Source organism: Leopardus geoffroyi, chromosome B1 (genome assembly GCF_018350155.1).
Source record: "Leopardus geoffroyi isolate Oge1 chromosome B1, O.geoffroyi_Oge1_pat1.0, whole genome shotgun sequence".
In the NCBI taxonomy this organism is placed as follows: domain Eukaryota; kingdom Metazoa; phylum Chordata; class Mammalia; order Carnivora; family Felidae; genus Leopardus; species Leopardus geoffroyi.
The window spans coordinates 143,126,315-143,142,829 of NC_059327.1; the positions used below are offsets into that span (position 1 = coordinate 143,126,315).

The 16,515-nt window shown below is 43.7% G+C and overlaps 1 protein-coding gene across 7 annotated transcripts in view; it reads right to left on the reverse strand.

Annotated features, from left to right (window-relative positions):
* Positions 1-241: 241 nt before the first annotated feature.
* The window catches only part of SHROOM3 (shroom family member 3), a 320,350-nt gene continuing 304,076 nt past the window's right edge, over positions 242-16,515 (reverse strand). For all 7 annotated transcript variants that reach the window (XM_045473673.1, XM_045473672.1, XM_045473674.1 and 4 more), the window contains 2 exons: positions 6,473-6,745; positions 242-1,237 (listed from right to left, as the gene is read on the reverse strand). In XM_045473673.1, the coding sequence (XP_045329629.1) occupies positions 869-1,237; positions 6,473-6,745 (642 nt within the window). In that variant the 3' untranslated portion in view covers positions 242-868. The remainder of the gene's footprint in view (positions 1,238-6,472; positions 6,746-16,515) is intronic.

Here is a 16,515-nt window from a genome sequence, read left to right on the forward strand (position 1 = left end):
TAGCTCTGTCTCCCCGCCCCAGCGATCATGCCGTGAAGCACTAGGAAATGATGTGACAGCCATGTGGCACAAAACCTCCTTCCCGGGGAAGGGGGTGTTCCTGTTGGTTGCGGAAGTGAAGCAGCGGTGACTGTCAGCAGAAACTGGGATTCCCCCGTACCCATGCTAACACAAACGAAAAAGGTACAAATCAGGCAGACAAGCCAAGGGCTTAAGAAAAAAGTCTCCACGCTCAATGTGATTATCTTTGGAATTCTTCATTTCATTAAGGTTTTCACAAAGTACAAAGCTCAAACATAACTGCCTATGTCCACCACAAAACAGAATCAAATAAGTGGTTAGCACACAAACATAATGATCTTTCTCATTTTAAAAAATATAAATAACGACAATGTTCAAGGTTTTACAGTTTTCTTCTGTGGGTGTTTCTCTTTAAGGCTTTATGTTGCAGACCCTTCATTAATGAGTTCTTATACCTGTTGTCAAGATATACCACCCACAAGCAAGGAAGGCCACTGTGAATACATTCCTGAGGGTGACACTCATCTATGTTGCCTCAGCCTGTTAAAAACTAAATCGAACGCCCTCCCATCGGTTCTCACAGTTTCATTAATTTTCCTTCTACTAGAAAGTGATCATAGAAAGGAGTAAGTTCCCAGCAGCATTCAAGCTCTCAGATCAATCAAGTAGGGTGAGAAGGAAGAAACAGGCTTTTTCCTGGATAGTTTGTTTGTTTGTTTGTTTTCCTTTCATCCAGAAAAACCCCAATAACCCATAGAGTTTAAATGGTGGTTTGTACTGAAACATTTTTCAGATTAAATAGTGTTGAGAGAAAGGGTGATCTTTTGGTTGGGTGTTTTAGAAGAGGTTAAAGTGGGGAGGTTAATGTTGGAAAAATACCACTTAAAGTACACCCCCCAACAGGAGCCGATTCACTCTCAAGGTTTGGGGGCAGAACCAAGGCCCCTGCCTTGGGAATGAAATCAGACGGGAGGCTCTCCAGCAGACACTTGACTTGTTCCTGGCCTAGCTTGATCTTGTCGTCCAGCTTTCGCTGCTCAATGAGGAGTGTTGACTTCATTTTCACGAAATGCTGGTAATCCTGGAGCTGCTCCTCTGACAGGTAGTTGGCCAGGATGTCCAACACTACACGCTCCCTCCGATCCAGGTTCTCCTTGAGCTCCCGGGCATCCTCGTGCTGCCCAGCCAGGACCTTCCTCTTCTCATTGAGGGAGCTCTGCCAGGGCAAAACCAAGAGATCAGCAGAGGGCAAGGGCAAGGAAGGAAACTGCAAAAACACCTTTTACAGGACTGTGAAATCTCCAAGGGTGTATTTCAACTGTTGCTCTAGAGTAAGGAGGCTTACTTTTTGGAAAATCAGTTTATTACCCTTCTGTTGCATGTATATAGTTCTCTAACTTGTCAAATTATGTGGCAGCTATAAGAGAGATTACATTAAACTGGCTGGGGTAAAAGCTCGGCTCTAGGCTTCTAGATTTAAAAGGACAATCAGTGATTCCACTCACATGAAGTATTAAAGGTTGCATGTATCTATATGAGTAATCAAAAACATAGAGATACAAAGTAGAATGGTGGTTGCCAGGAGCTGGGGGGAGGGGTGTATATGGACTCGTTTAATGGATATAAAGTTTCAATTTTACAAGAAGAAAAAGTTCTAGAGATCTGTTGCACAACAATGTGAACATACTTATCACTACTGAATACTTTAAAATGGTTAAGGCGGCAAATTTTAGGTTATATGTAGTTTATCATGATAGAAAACTAAAGGGGGCATGGTGCACCTGGGTGGCTCAGTCGGTTAAGCATCCAACTTTGGCTCAGGTCATGATCTCACGGTTTGTGGGTTCAAGCCCCACATCCGGCTCTGTGCTGACAGCTCAGAGCCTGGAGCCTGCTTCCGATTCTGTGTCTCCCTCTCTGCCCCTCCCCACCCCCTTGTTCTCTCTCTCTCTCTCAAAAATAAACATTAAAAAAAGTTAACTGAAAGGGGGGAAAGAAAGGCCAATCTTCACGGTACAAGTATTTACATTGATAGCGGTTCTCAAAGTGTGGACCAGCAGTGGCACATCTCCTGGGAACTTGTTAGAAATGCAAATTTTCAGGGGCTGTTTGATCTACTGAATCCACAGCTTGGGAGCTGGGGCCCAGAAATCTGTGGTTTAATAAGCCTTCCAGGCGATTGTTCCACAGCTGAAGTTTGAGAACCGCTGCTCTGATCCACAAACCATGGGAACATCAGATTTTCCATATCGAAAGAAATCTGTTACTAATTTTTACGCCTTTGAATCTACTATGAGAGAAGTTCTGTTTAACGATGATGGTAGTTTCATATTCTGAGCGTTTCTTACACAAACCCAATGGTAAGATAGCATGTGTAGGCTAATTTTCTTTATAAAAATCTTTAACATGGCTTTTTACTCATCATGTTGACATATAATGAATCATTTTTTTATGTTTAATCATTTAAATTGTTCAGGCCAAAGTCATTGAGAAATATTAAAATGAAAATCTAATTGCAAGGTAGATCTGTAATTTTATTTCAATATAAATTGGCTACGTAGGCTTATGAAAGGCTCACAGGCCATGTGCCTTATCTTCCCTTGAACTAGCATGTCAGATCTTACAAAATAATGCCCAGGGGGCAAAGTACAAAGTTTTAGGTTTATCTTACAAATATCTCCATTTTCATGGCTTCCTTCCCCTAATAAGAAAAACACATCTAAAACAACAACAACAACAAAAAAAAAAACCCTTAGGTGAGGGGCCTGGCTGGCTCACTCAGTGGAGTATGTAACTCTTGATCTCGGGGTTACGAGTTAGAGCTCCACATTGGGTGTAGAGATTGCTTAAAAACCTTTAATGAAATCTTGCCATTTGCAACGACATGGATGCAGCTAGAGTGTATTATGCTAAGCGAAGTAGGTCAATCAGAGAAAGACACATACCATATGCTTTCACTCATGTGGAGTTTTAGGAGACAATACAGATGAACATATGGGAAGGGGGGAAAAACAGAGGGAAACAAACCGTAAGAGATTCTTAATGATAGAGAACAAACTGAGGGTTGCTGGAGAGAGGTGGGTGGGGGATGGGCTAGATGGGTCATGATGGGCATTAAGGAGGGCACTTGTGAGGAGCACTGGGTGTCGTATGTAACTGATGAATCACTAAATTCTTCTCCTGAAACCAATATTATACTGCATGTTAACTAACTAGAATTTAAATAAAAATTTGGAAAAAAAAATTTTTTTAAAAAGCCCTTAGGGACACATGCACCCCAATGTTTACAGCAGCGTTATCTATGATAGCCAAATTATGGAAGCAGCACACGTGTCCATCAATAGACGAATGGATAGGATGTGCTATATATACTATGGAGTATTAGCCATCAAAAAGACTGAAATCTGGCCATTTGCAATGACATGGACAAAGCTAGAGAGAATGATGCTAAGTGAAACACGTCAGAGAAAGACAAATACCATATGATTTTGTTCGTATGTGGAATTTAAGAAACAAAGCAAATGAGCACAGGGAAAAAAAGAGAAAGAGGCAAACCAAAAAAGAGACTCTTAAATATAGAGAGCAAACTGGGGAGGTGGGTGGATGGGGATACAGGAGTGCACTTCCTGTGACGAGCACAGGATGATGTTTGGAGGTGTTGAATCACTATATTGTACACCTGGAACTAACATTAAACTGCATGTTAACTGGAATTAAAAAAAAAAAACCAAAACACCTTAAATACCTTTAGGGACTGAATTTGAATGAAGACACCTTTCAAAATGCTGTAAAGAAAAAGTGAAAACCTCTTTCTCACCTTTAAAAAATTAGCAAGTATTTTAAACATGAGAAATAGAGAGAGAATAATACCTGCGTGCCCATCATTAGCCATGCCAATTCTTAACAGGGGCATTTATCATATTTGCTTCAGATTAAAAGCAAAAACTAGAGATTCAGTTGAAGCCTTACATATATTCCCCTTCGCCCCACTGGTGACCATTCTACATTTTGCATTTGTTGAACCACTTCTTCTTCCTTCAAATTTCTATTTATCTTGGGTTTCTTAATGAAGACTAATCGTGATAAAAATGAGTATGGATGTATTATGCATGTGAGCAAGCACACATCTGTATTCGAGGGTGTGTGTGTACATTTAAACGTTGAGCGGAGTTCCATTCTGGAACAACTCCTCTTCCCCTAACGAAAACTGCTTCACTGTTCCTTCTCTCACAGACCTGTGGCATCCATCCCAGCGGCCAAACAGGAAACTTAAAGTTAGCTTCCGCTCTGCCCTACCTCTCGTCCAGCTTGCCTTACTATTTCAAACTCATTCTCTCACTCCCTAGTCTGTACCCCTGTGGTAGTTGCCTAAGTGAATGGCCTAACTCCTTCTTGGTACACTCTTAGCCTAAGCTCCACCACTCTCCAGGCTAATTAGGTGATGAAATTAGTTTATGGCTCTTCCTGGCCTCCAGGCTAAAGTCCTAAGTCTGTAAAGTGTGACTCACAAGGTCTCTGTGACTATTTTCTGTGCTGGATACTGCCTGTGCCTCTAGATCCACTTTTCTCAGCCATGCCCTGGGCCTAAGGAAGCTGAATGGTGAAGGCTGCATCAACTGGTGTCCTCTCCCTCTGGGCTTGATCATGGGTGTCATGGGCAGGAGACTGGAGGGAGGGCGCAGGAGGAAGAGCCTGGGGCATCTATCCCTGGCTCCTTCCTTGCCAGGTAGTGGGGACTACATTTGCTCACCATGGCCTCAGGGCTGTAGGACAGACACAGTTAGAATTCTGATAAGGGCTCTCTTCCTCCTCCAAGTGATGCTAACCTTGGGGGGACAGGGAAGCTTCATTATCCCTTCTTCCTCACCCCTTCCCACACCTTCACTGAACATTGTTTATCCCTTTTGAATGAGCCCTCTATTTCCTGTCAATTTCCTGACCGTTCACTTTTTTAAAATATTTCCTGCAATTCACGATTTTTAAAAACCAAGCAACCATGTATGGTTCTTGAACATGCCATGGTCGTTCTTGACTTTGTCCATGACATTGCTTCTAAATGGTGAAGCCCTCCACGTAGAATTAAGAAATTCTTCTATACCCTGGTCAAGTGTCACCTGTGCCAAGTCTTTCCTGGCCTCCCCCCACCACCTGAGAAGCGTTTCATGGCTGCGTCCGTTGCTGTGCTGCAGCATTGTGGATGCACTTGCTGCCTCCATACTGGTTTTCCTCACTACACGGTGAGTTCCTTGAGGGCGGGGCCTGTGTTTGGCTGGTGTTCATCCCCAGAATGCGCAGCACCAGACATTTGGTAGGTGCTTGTTTGCTGAACGGAAGGAAGGAGGAAAGGATGACATTTTTGAGGCAGGCACTTCTAGACGATTTCTAGATGAGGAAGCAAAGACTCAGCACATTCGCATGAGGAGGGCACTCACTGGAAGGGGAGAGGAGCTGCAGAAAGTTTTTGGATGCCCCACCACATTCAGAATACCACCTAGACTTTTTCTATTTCAAAAAATGACATCTTCCCTTTTAACTTAATACATTAGGAGAAATAACTGGGAAATCCCTGATAGCCCCGAAAGAAAGAGCTATAGATAGGAGGAGCCAGAAAGCAAAGGAGTCTCTTAGTGGCTAGAGTGCTCATCACCTTCTAGCATAAATATCTATGTACAATAGTTACAGGTATGTTTATTGTCTGATTTGTCTTGATAGGGTCCCTGAAGGCAGGGATCTGTCTGTCTGCTTTGTTCATGAGCCTCGTGCATCCCAGCAAATAGTTGCTGTACTGATGAGTAGGTGAAGAATGCTATGCAGCTCTGGAATCATGTTCATCATAGAGAATAAAACTTGGAACCAGGATCTGAGGGGTCCTGCTGCAGACCCCATCACTTGCTGGCTTGTTGTGAGGATCCAGCGAGCCCAGTGCTGGGCAAAGAGGAAAGGACTTGAATGTTATCCAGTGTTGCTACCGCTGTTACTACCTGTCCTCTTTCTTCCAGTAGAGGGCGCAGTGGAGACACCTGGGTACATCGTCCCCAAGTGCTTGCAGACCCTTGCTCACAGATTCCCTGGAGCTTGAGTCCACGTTCCCACGTGGGAACTCTCCTCAGCCCCAGCAGGTTTTTTTTTTTCTTTTTGTCCCTCTCTCCCTTTCTAATGTCACCCTCCCACCATGCTTCTGTCTCTTCCTTTTCCTGGGAAAGAAGGTTAGGAAAGAAAACTCTGGTACCTGTGTTTTTACTTTCCTAAGTATTCCCTGAGCCTGAAGTGTCAGCATTACCTCTTGGCATGCAAGATGACTTCTTTGGTGTTTCCCAGTAATCTATACATTGGACTGCCCTCCCTGCCCCAGAGATCATAATCTTCTCCAGAGAAGGGGTCATGTTCAATTGCACCTATGTGCGTGGGTTCAGAGGGAAAAGCCACTGAACTAAATCGCTAGTCCACCTACCCTTTCTTCATTACTGGCATCTTCACCGAGGCCGCTAAGGACGTTTTCCACACGGGCCAGGCGCCCTGAGAGGGAGAGCAGCAGGTTTACCACCTTGTCCAAGTCCCCGATGAACATCTTGTACTTGTCAAACTCATTCGGCTTGCAGAGCTCACTGATCAAAGCCTCCACCTCTTCCCCCAAGGCATTATTGAGCTTGATGTCCATCAGCAGACTCCCTTTCGCTTCCTGCAGGGTCTCAAGCTTGTGGGTGAGGCTTCCAATGAGCTCGGCCTGTAACCCCAGAGGAGACACACAGCAAACGTTAGCCAGCGGAATTGTCAATGGAAAGAGGATTCATTTCTCCCAGGCACATCCTGTCTTTTCAAGGCTAAGCTGAAGGTCCCCTACTCTGTCTGGACTGCCTCTCAACATGACGCCACAGTATTCTTTCCTTTCCCTGAATGTCTACAACTGCCTTTCTCTGAGCCTACTCAGTCTTCACAGGCCAACACTTGACTACACATCATCGCCTTGTAATGTTTCCCAATTGAGTCATGCTCTGTACAGCTCAGTTTTCCCAACTGGCTTGTCAACTCACTTTTATTTTACTATTATTTTTTTTTTTAAGTTCAATTTTTTGAGAGAGAGAGAGTGCACATGAGCAGGTGAGGGGCAGCAAGAGAGGGAGACAGACTCCAAGCAGGATCCCCGCTGTCAGCTCAAAGTGCGATGCGAGGCTCAAATCCACAAACTGTGAGATCATGACCTGAGCCCAAGTCGGACCTCAACCGACTGAGCCACCCAGATGCCCCATTTACTCACTTTTATAAGGCTTTTCAAGATATGCTCTCTTTTGGTCCTCATAACGATACCACAGGCAGGTAGGGTATAGATTTCTTGTTTTACAAATAGAGAAGCCAAGAGTTAAAGGAACGAAGGGACTTACCCAAGGTCAGAGAGCTGAGTGGAGTATTGAAGATAGTTACCATTCAACAGAGCAGTTACTATGTGCCAGACACTGTGCAATAAACTCTACATGGATTATCTCATTGAGTCTTCCCAACAATCATACATATACAGCAGGTGAAGAAACAGACTCCGGTGAGGTGATGGCCCAAGACACACATACCATTAAGCGGGGCTGCCTTGAACTCAAGTTAGCTTGATTCAGGAACTAGCCTTGTACAGTCATCATAAATATTCACCGAGACCTTTATCAGAAGTCAGCCGTGTGATCTTTCCATCGTGCTCCACTATCTCCACTTGCCTGAGTTATATAATTTGCCATTTTTATTGCAAATGTCTATGCATATGAAACAGTTACACAAGTATCCAATATATTTAACTGAAGGAATGAAGTAAAGGTCTTAGTGGTTTCCAGTTTGATTACACTTATACTAAATGTCTACTAGTTTGCTACAAGAGAAATTAAACTTCATGATTTTTAAATTAGTCTTTTGTTTTTCTCTTAGCCTAAGGTAGCCAGATGGAAAAAGGACATAATCTTTTTTTGGTTAAAACCTATTTCTTTACCACTAAAACAGTTCCAGCTCAAAAAAAAAATTTTTTTTTTATGCATATATATAAAATCAAGCCATGTGGCTTCAATTGGACACTTGGTAAGAAAGGATCACAATTTTGATGTTAGAGTAAAATCTTCATTTTTAAAGGAAGGAAAAGGGGAAAAATAGAAATAATTTTGACTAACAGAACTGAAGGGTCCTGGGGATTTTTGGTACTATTTCTTCATCACCAGAAAATACAACAATTACAATGATATGGGGAAATATTTCTCCATGTTGTGCTCATCTTGGAGCTGGACCATCAGAGGTACTCTGTCTTCCAATCTAAGGTTCCGAGTGTCCTTGAAATGTCTACGTTTTGGCCTTCACGGTGACAACTTGTCTTCTCGACTCGCCTAAGCCCAAAGGCTAAACAGTGACTAACACAATTCTCATCTGCTGCACTGCCTCGTCATAGGTTATCATCTTTGGCTTTCCTCAAGCTGTGTAGTTAAGACAAAGTCAATGCAAGGATACTTTCAGTAGAGGAAAAACCCGTACAGTCTAGATCACTCCCCAACTGAGGAGTCTAAACCCAGAAAAAATGCAGGTGGCAGAGAATATTGTTTAATATTCCTTATGTTCTCCTGGAAAACAGATTTTCCAGAAAACCCCCACCAATTGTGGCTGGCATTTCTGGTATTTGCCTGCTACCCAGCCTGCTAGGCAGCTCCAGAGACACGCCCAGCAGGGTGTGACGATCCTGCATAGTGTTATCCCTTCTTACGAAGAGAACAGCAAGGAGATGGATGGAAAGCAGTAGGAAAAATAAACCCTGCCTGCTGTTACAGTTTCCAGCATTCCCACCAGACAAGGTTCAGAGAAGTCAAGTGTCATTACAGCTGCTTTTCAGGTAGACAGTGAGAGACTCTGACATCTCCATGAAGTCAGGCCAGGAGGTTTTCATCTTGCTGCCTGCATTCCCTAGGCTCACCGCTCCGTCACCGGACGATACCTTCTCACAGTCACACCAAATCCAAAGGGGCAGATGACTGCGCAGCATTTCTATACTCCAGCCTCAGGGAAAGGTCTCTGATTATCCAAATGTGGGATCCATTTCAGCCTCTTGTCTTGAGAAGTATAGTTTCTAGAAAAGTCTTGAAACAGAACCAGGAGATGGAAAAGAAGGTAACGGCCTTGCGTTTTTCATTCCTCTCACTAGGACTTCTTTTGAAATTAATATTGTGTCATCACTTCTGGAACTCAAAGCACTTTTGCTGATAGTTTATTTTATATCATTAAAAAACAAACCCTCATCATGGCCTCAGAAGCTGCTATTTGAAGGGACAGGAGATTCTGAATGTGTGAATGAGCAGAGACCAGGAAGGATACGTCCGTCCTCACGTGTTGGGCGGAGTTTCTTCTGGACTCAGCACCGGGGTTCCTACGCAGGTCAGTAGTGCCGAAAGGGCAGCCCCCAGGCAGGGCAGTGGGCGGGCAGCGGGCAAAGAAGTGACACAGCGGAACAGCAATGGGAGATCAGGCTCGGCAGCCTAATCCTCTCAGTCTGTCCTCTGCACAGCCTGTTTGGGTTTTCAAAGACCCAGACGCCGGGCAGAACCACAGCCTCTCTGTGCAGGAGCTGATGTGTACTATGGGCTTCAGGGTAGAAGGAAGAATAGAAGGAGACGGAAATGTCCGGGAGTGATGCAGGGAGGACTTGGTGGGAAGAACCAGGGCACATTTCGTGGCACTCTGGTTTCTGAAAGCTATTTGCCAGGCCATAAGGTGATGTGTTAGCACGTATGGCCATGCTGTGTGTGATATAGAAGTTACTGAGCAGTCTCACCCGTCACTCCTGGCCCAAATGGTACATATTTGGATGGTATTTGATTTTTTAAAATGCTTCTACATTTAAGTGACGGAAATTTGGATTTAAAACTGCAGTTAAAAGGGATGTGAGTAACTGAAGGCAACAAGGGAAAGTTGGCTATACCAAACAACCATTTCTCTGCCAGGCAGACCTCTTCAAAAAAAACCAAAAAACAAAAACCAAAAACCAAACCCTACCAACTTCTAGCTGCAGAATTCACTGTGGGAGGGACAACAGGTCTTTTGAGGGGTTTTGTTTCAATAACATACTAGTCTCACAGGAGCTACTTAATTTGCAAAGTCATTCACATTTTTTCACTTCTCATCTGGTGCGAACTGTTACGTCACCCTGTGTGCGATGCAATTTATAGGGTTTTTTTTTCCTCTAAATATAGTTTAACAGACCCTCCCCCTCCCACCTCACCATTTGCTTGCAGCAACCCTGCTGGGCCCCTTCTGGCCTCCTCACTGCCTCCAGGAGTCAGGAACCTAGGCTCTGACAGAAAACTCACCCCCCATCAAACCACTTGACCTTTGGTGCCTCCATTTTCTCACTCATAGCCAGGGGATAATAATATCTGCCTAAAACTAATAATGTTTGAATATTAAGCTCTTTCTCTGTGCCGGGAACCACTTAAATATTTTACTATTCAATTACTACTCCCAATAACCTGATGAGACAGGTAGTACATTATTATCCCGGTTTTACTGCTGCACAAAGTGAGGTGGCTAGAAGTTATTTAACTTGCGAGAGCCAGGTCGTCTGGCTTCAGGGATCAGGGTTTTAGTCACTACGTTAAAATAGCTCTTTGGAATGTTCTGAGGCTCAACTATAATAAAGCTTATGCGAGCATTCTGGGAAATATAAAAGTATTATACACATTCAAGTTATTGCTACTTGTGCTATCATTAAGATTCAGCAATAGTCTGGGGAACACTCATTTTAGGGCGCACCTCTAGAGGAATACTCAACGTCTCCCCCACGTGACCATGCCACCTTGCCTTCTGCTCAGGGATCTGTGCTGACCATGTTCCCAATCACGTTGCTAATAACACGGCTGGCCTGTGCTGACGGATCATCTTCATCTCAAAGAAGAGTAATTCAGGACTCCTAGCTGCATGGCTGGAATTTAGGGGCAGAGTGGAGTTCAGGCTCCTGCTAGTAAAAATGATGAAGATAAAGACACTTCGACCACAGGCTTTGTTGTTTCTTTCTTTGGTTTTAAATGGGAGGATCTAGGCAGTAGTACATGGTTGTTTTCACAGCTGAACTTCATCCAGGAGAAAAGTCAGGGGTGATTTTTGTCCCAGTGACAGAAATGGGATCAAACCTCCATCCCATGTTGTGGGACCTCAACGAAAACAGGTCTTGGGGACTCAACTACTATTTCAAATATTCTCTGGCACATTCTCTGGGAAGAGTGGCTCTTTACCATTCACTTCCTCTCAGGAAGGCTTGTGATCAGTACGCTGTCCTATTTACTTAGTACGGTCTCTTGGTTCTGGGTATCAGGACTCTCTGACAAGAAACAGTATTAAATTTCTTTAAATTCAGCTAAGCCCAGGGGCGCCTGGGTGGCTCAGTCAGTTAAGTGTCGAATTTGGCCCAGGTCATGATCTCATGGCTTTTGAGCTTGAGCCCCGCATTGGGCTCTGTGCTGACAGCTTAGAGCCTGGAGCCTGCTTCAGATTCTGTGTCTCCCTCTTGCTCTGCCCTTCCCCCACTCATGCTCTCTCTCTCCTTCAAAAATAAATACAACATTAAAAAAAAATTTTTTTTTTAATTCAACTAAGCCCATCATCCTCCCTCCCTAAATGACCTCTGTTTCCCTATTTCAGTTATGACAGCCATGTAAGGCCAGGTGCTCGAGAGTCATCCTTGACCCTTTCCTCTCTACCACGCTCCACATCTAATCTGTCCCCACGTTCTGTCCACTCTGCTTCCCCCCCCCCAACCTTTTTTTTTTTAAATCCACCTGTTTCTCACAGCCCCTACTGCACTGCCTTTACACAGGTACCATCACTTTCCCTGTAACACCCTCCCAACTGCCGCCTCTGCTTCCACAGCTGCCAGAGAGACTTTTCTAAAATGCCTGTCAGCTCTCTCCCTGCTGGTAAACCCCAGGGTGGAGGAAGGATGAGGGACTCCTGGCGTTAGCCAACATGGTATACACCCCCTACCACCTCCGGCCCCACTTACCACAACTAACATCCCTGGACTCTGAAGGGGACTCTGTAAAGTGAAGTATGGCAGCATGTCGGGACGGGGAGCCAAATCTAAAGTATGACCCGGAATGGGGGTTAGCTGCCTGCCTCCCCCTTCTATGTTCTAGCTCTGAAGTGCACACAGAGAGTGGCAGCAAAACTCCGAGAAAAGTCCTGCCTTTCGAACAAAGGACCAAAAAAAGGGGCCTCCGCGAGCTAAAACGTGTGGGGAAAATCCTGTTTTTAACCCTCCTTGTTTTCTTCCCCTAGCCCTGGCTCCCAAGAGTAGCTCTACTCCCTGAGCTGCACTCGCAGTGGGGGCACAGGCACTGAAAACCCCGAGAGAGAGAGAAGTGAAAACAAAAACAAAAACAACAAGTCTTCTTTATGGTAAGAGGAAGTGGTCCAAACGGTGTGAGGGGAATTCCCACTCTTTTTTCTTTCTCTTTTATTGAGGCAGGTCCCAGCCATGCAGAACAGCATAGCAGCCCAGGCTGCTATAGTCATGAGAACTGGTCTTTCTAGCCAGAGGCCCAGGAAGAGGGGTGGCTGGGAGCCAGACAGTATTGGGGGGGGGGGTGGGGAATACTGCACGGAACAGCCAGAAAGAAGATCCCCTAATTCTGTGTATGAACTGACAGAAGTCCTAGGCTCACGCTCAAGTAGACCCAAAGCAGCACAACAAAGACTCTGAGAACTGAACTATGATAGAAGCACTAACCAAGTCCCAGACTAACCTCTGAATGGTGCATGTTTGGGAAGGATCTGTGCAATACAGCAAAGGCTGTGAAAACCGAAATCATGTTGAAATTGGCACCTGAAGGTGGGACAGAACTTATAGTCAAGGGGCACCTGGGTGGCTCAGTCAAGCATCTGACTCTTAATTTCGGCTCAGGTTGTGATCTCACAGTGTGTGATATCAAGTTCTGCATCTGGCTCAGTGCTGACAGTACAGAGCCTGCTTGGGATTCTCTCTCTCCCTCTCTCTCTGCCCCTCCCCTGCTCTCTTTCTTCCTCAAAATAAATAAACTTTAAACACAAAAAGAACTTGTAGTCAAGCTGAATAGATTACTTGCTAAAATGAAAACAAAAAAATCAACATTCTATAGAGGATTTTAACAGAACCCAGAGGCTCAAAACGTAATACTCAAAATGTTCAGAATACAACACAAAATTACCCAATATTAAAAAAAAACAAACAAAAAAACAGTAAAACATGAGCAATTCTCAGGGGAAGACAATCCTGAGGAAACCCCAGTGCTGGGATTTCCAAAGCTTTTAAAATAACTTTTATAACCTTCCTCCATGGTAAAAGTAAACACTCTTGAACACAGAAGTCTTTGGCAAAGAAACAGACACTACGAAAAACTGAGTCAATGGAAATTTTGGAACTCAAAACTATATTTGAAATTAAGAGAATTACTGGTGGAATGAAGACAGTCCTACAGAAATTATCCAATCTGAAGAACCGACAGAAAACAGATTCTTAAAAATGAACTAGGGCTCCAGGGACTTGTGAGGCAACATCAAAACGTCTAATATTTGTGGTACTCGAGTCTCAAAAGCAGAAGAAAGATTAGTGCATAAAAAATATTTGAAGACATTATGGCTGAGAACTTCCCTGAATTTGGTGAAAGACCTAAATGTACAGAATCAAGAAGTCAGTAAATGCCAAATAGGAATCACCAAAGAAAATCAGGCTCATGCACGTCATAATCAAGCTGGTGAAAATTGAAGACCAAGGAAAAAAAAAAAAAATTGAAAGCAGCCAGAGAAAAACAACACATTGAATACAGGAGAATCAATATTTAAATGACTGTGCAGTTTTTGTCAGAAACCATGGGAGCGAGAAGGCGGAATGACAACTTGAAAGTGCTAAAAGAAAAAGAACAGTCAACCCCCAATTCCATATCCAGTGAGAATATCCTTCAGGCATGACAGCAGAATAATGACATTCTTAGATGAAGGAAAACTAAGAGAAACCGTCACCAGTAGACCTATTTTAAAAGAAATGGAAGGAAGGAAAGAAGACTGAGGTTTTTCAGGCTGAAAGGAAGAAAGACCACAGAGAAATCTGGAACTTGAGGAATGAAGGAGGAGCAACAAAAATGGGCAGCTGAGAACCATCTGGGTCACTAATGATCTCCTGGGGAAAGCCAATTCTGCAGAACAACAGATGCTTTTTGCCTTCTGAAATATTCCACTAAGTCTCTAAGCCAAAGCCCTTTGGCCTTCAGAATAAAGAGTCATGGGACCTGTTGAAGCAGATTTTTGCCTAATAGACATAGCTGGGTTAGGCAAAGAACTTAAAGCTCTAATTATTAGACTGTCTTTAGATTTTTTGTTCAGATAGTTCAGACAATGAAAGTGTTTCAAACTTCTGTTTACTTGGAACATTATAATTCATCATCTATGATGTGTACATAGGAAATATATTAAAGTAGAATTGGTTTAAAAGGCTAATTTCAATTTTTAAAAATATTTATTAATTGGGACTCTGGTTTCCATTGAGTCTTAGTGAATTTCATGACTAGCGATGTATCTTAGGTTACTAGTAACTTTAAATATCAGGTAATAAGTTATTTCTTTGGGAAGGTTGGTGGGAGGCTAGTCTCTGCCTTGGAACAATCTTGATGAAGCATAATTTTTTAAAATCACCCTTAGAAAAGCTTGCTGTATATCAGGAAGGGAACTGCATTTTCAACTCTATGCTGCAAATATTAATAGATGCCTTCTACAACATCATTTAAAACTCACATATTTTGGGGGTACCTGGATGGCTCACTCAGTTAAACGTCCAACTCCTGATTTCAGCTCAGGTCGTGATCTCACGGTTCATGAGTTCGAGCCCCAAGTTAGGCAGTGTGCTGACGGCACAGAGTCTGCTTGGGAGTCTCTCCCTCTCTCTGCCCCTCTCCATATTTTCTGTTTCTTAAAAAAAAAATTTTTTTTTAAGTTTACTTATTTTGAGAGAGAGCACACAAGCTGGGGAGGGGCAAAAGAGAAGGAGAGACAGAATCTCAAGAAGGCTGCACACCATCAGCAGAGAGCCGGATGTGGGGCTCAAACTCACAAACCACGAGATCATGACCAGAGCCAAGATCAAGAGTCGGACGCTTAACTGACTGCACCACCCAGGCGCCCCTTTATATTTTCTGTTTTTAAATTTTTTTAATGTTTATTTTTAAGAGAGAGAGAGCGAGCACATGAGTGGGGAGGGCAAGAGACAGAGGGAGACACAGAATCTGAAGCAGGCTCCAGGCTCTGGGCTGTCAGCACAGAGCCTGACACAGGGCTTGAACTCATGGACCGTGAGACCATGACCTGAGCCGAAGTTGGATGAGTAACTGACTGAGCTACCCAGGTGCTCCATATTTTCTGTTTTTAAGTCAGGAATATAAACACAAATGACGCTAATGAAAATTCTATTACGCACAAATAAGCTTGCAGTTCATTAAAAACATCTCATAGGATTCTCTAGTGCCGTGCAGTAAGATCTGAACTCTTCAGGATTTCAAACAAAGCCCTATGGGACCTCCATGACCTTCTGGCCCCTGTGGAGCCTCCCAGCCTTATCTTCTGGGATCCATTGCCTTCCTGTGTGATCCTCTAAATTTGGTCATTTCTAACTGAGGCATGAGCCTTTTTGTTTGGCATTCCAAAGTATCAAACTGCTGGCGATACCTTTCTTCAGTACAGACACTCCCTGTGTTTTTCCACATCTCTGGGTCTTTACCCAGGCCAGTCCCTCTGTCTTGAATGCCTGATGTTCTTCTCTTGCCCTGACTCCTTCTGACTCATTCTGATTACTTCGGTGTAATCAGAATGTGGCAGTATAGGTATCAGAGCAGTTTTGTGGAAATAAAGAGAATATAGCAGTATGAAAAACACAGCCCACACTTAACAAGAAGTGCTCAGCACATTGTACCTAATGTTATTTCCTGTGAGGATTAATCCTCTGTGCCTTTATACTCTCAATCTAAAAATACTTTTGCCATATAATCATCAGAGTGAGAGGCTGATAATAAACTGATGGGAAAGCATTTTTTTTTTAAAAAAGCAATGCGTAATTTGTCACACTGCTACTATCAAATGAGGTATCTCTACATGCAAAAAAAATGAAACAAAAAAGTGTAAAATATTCAGTGAAAGGCGCCATGGCAACTTGGTACCTGTAATGGTGTTTATATAGCTCCCTCTTTGGGATAAGTAGAGAGAGACTAGAGCACGTGGTTTTTTTCCCTCATCGGAGGACCCGTTAAATGGGGGTATTCGGCGGCATTTGAAGTAGGGATATGCCAGAAGTAGGGGTGCCATGAAGCAGGGTGTTTAAATGGGAAAACCTCGGGCTGGGAGAGCTCAGTACTACAGTGCCAGCCGTGGGCTTGTGCGTCCACGGAGCCAGGAGCAGTGGGAGAGAGAAGATTACCCCTGACAGAGGTGCTTCTAAAATCCCCAAATCCTCCTGCCCCGTTACTCCCT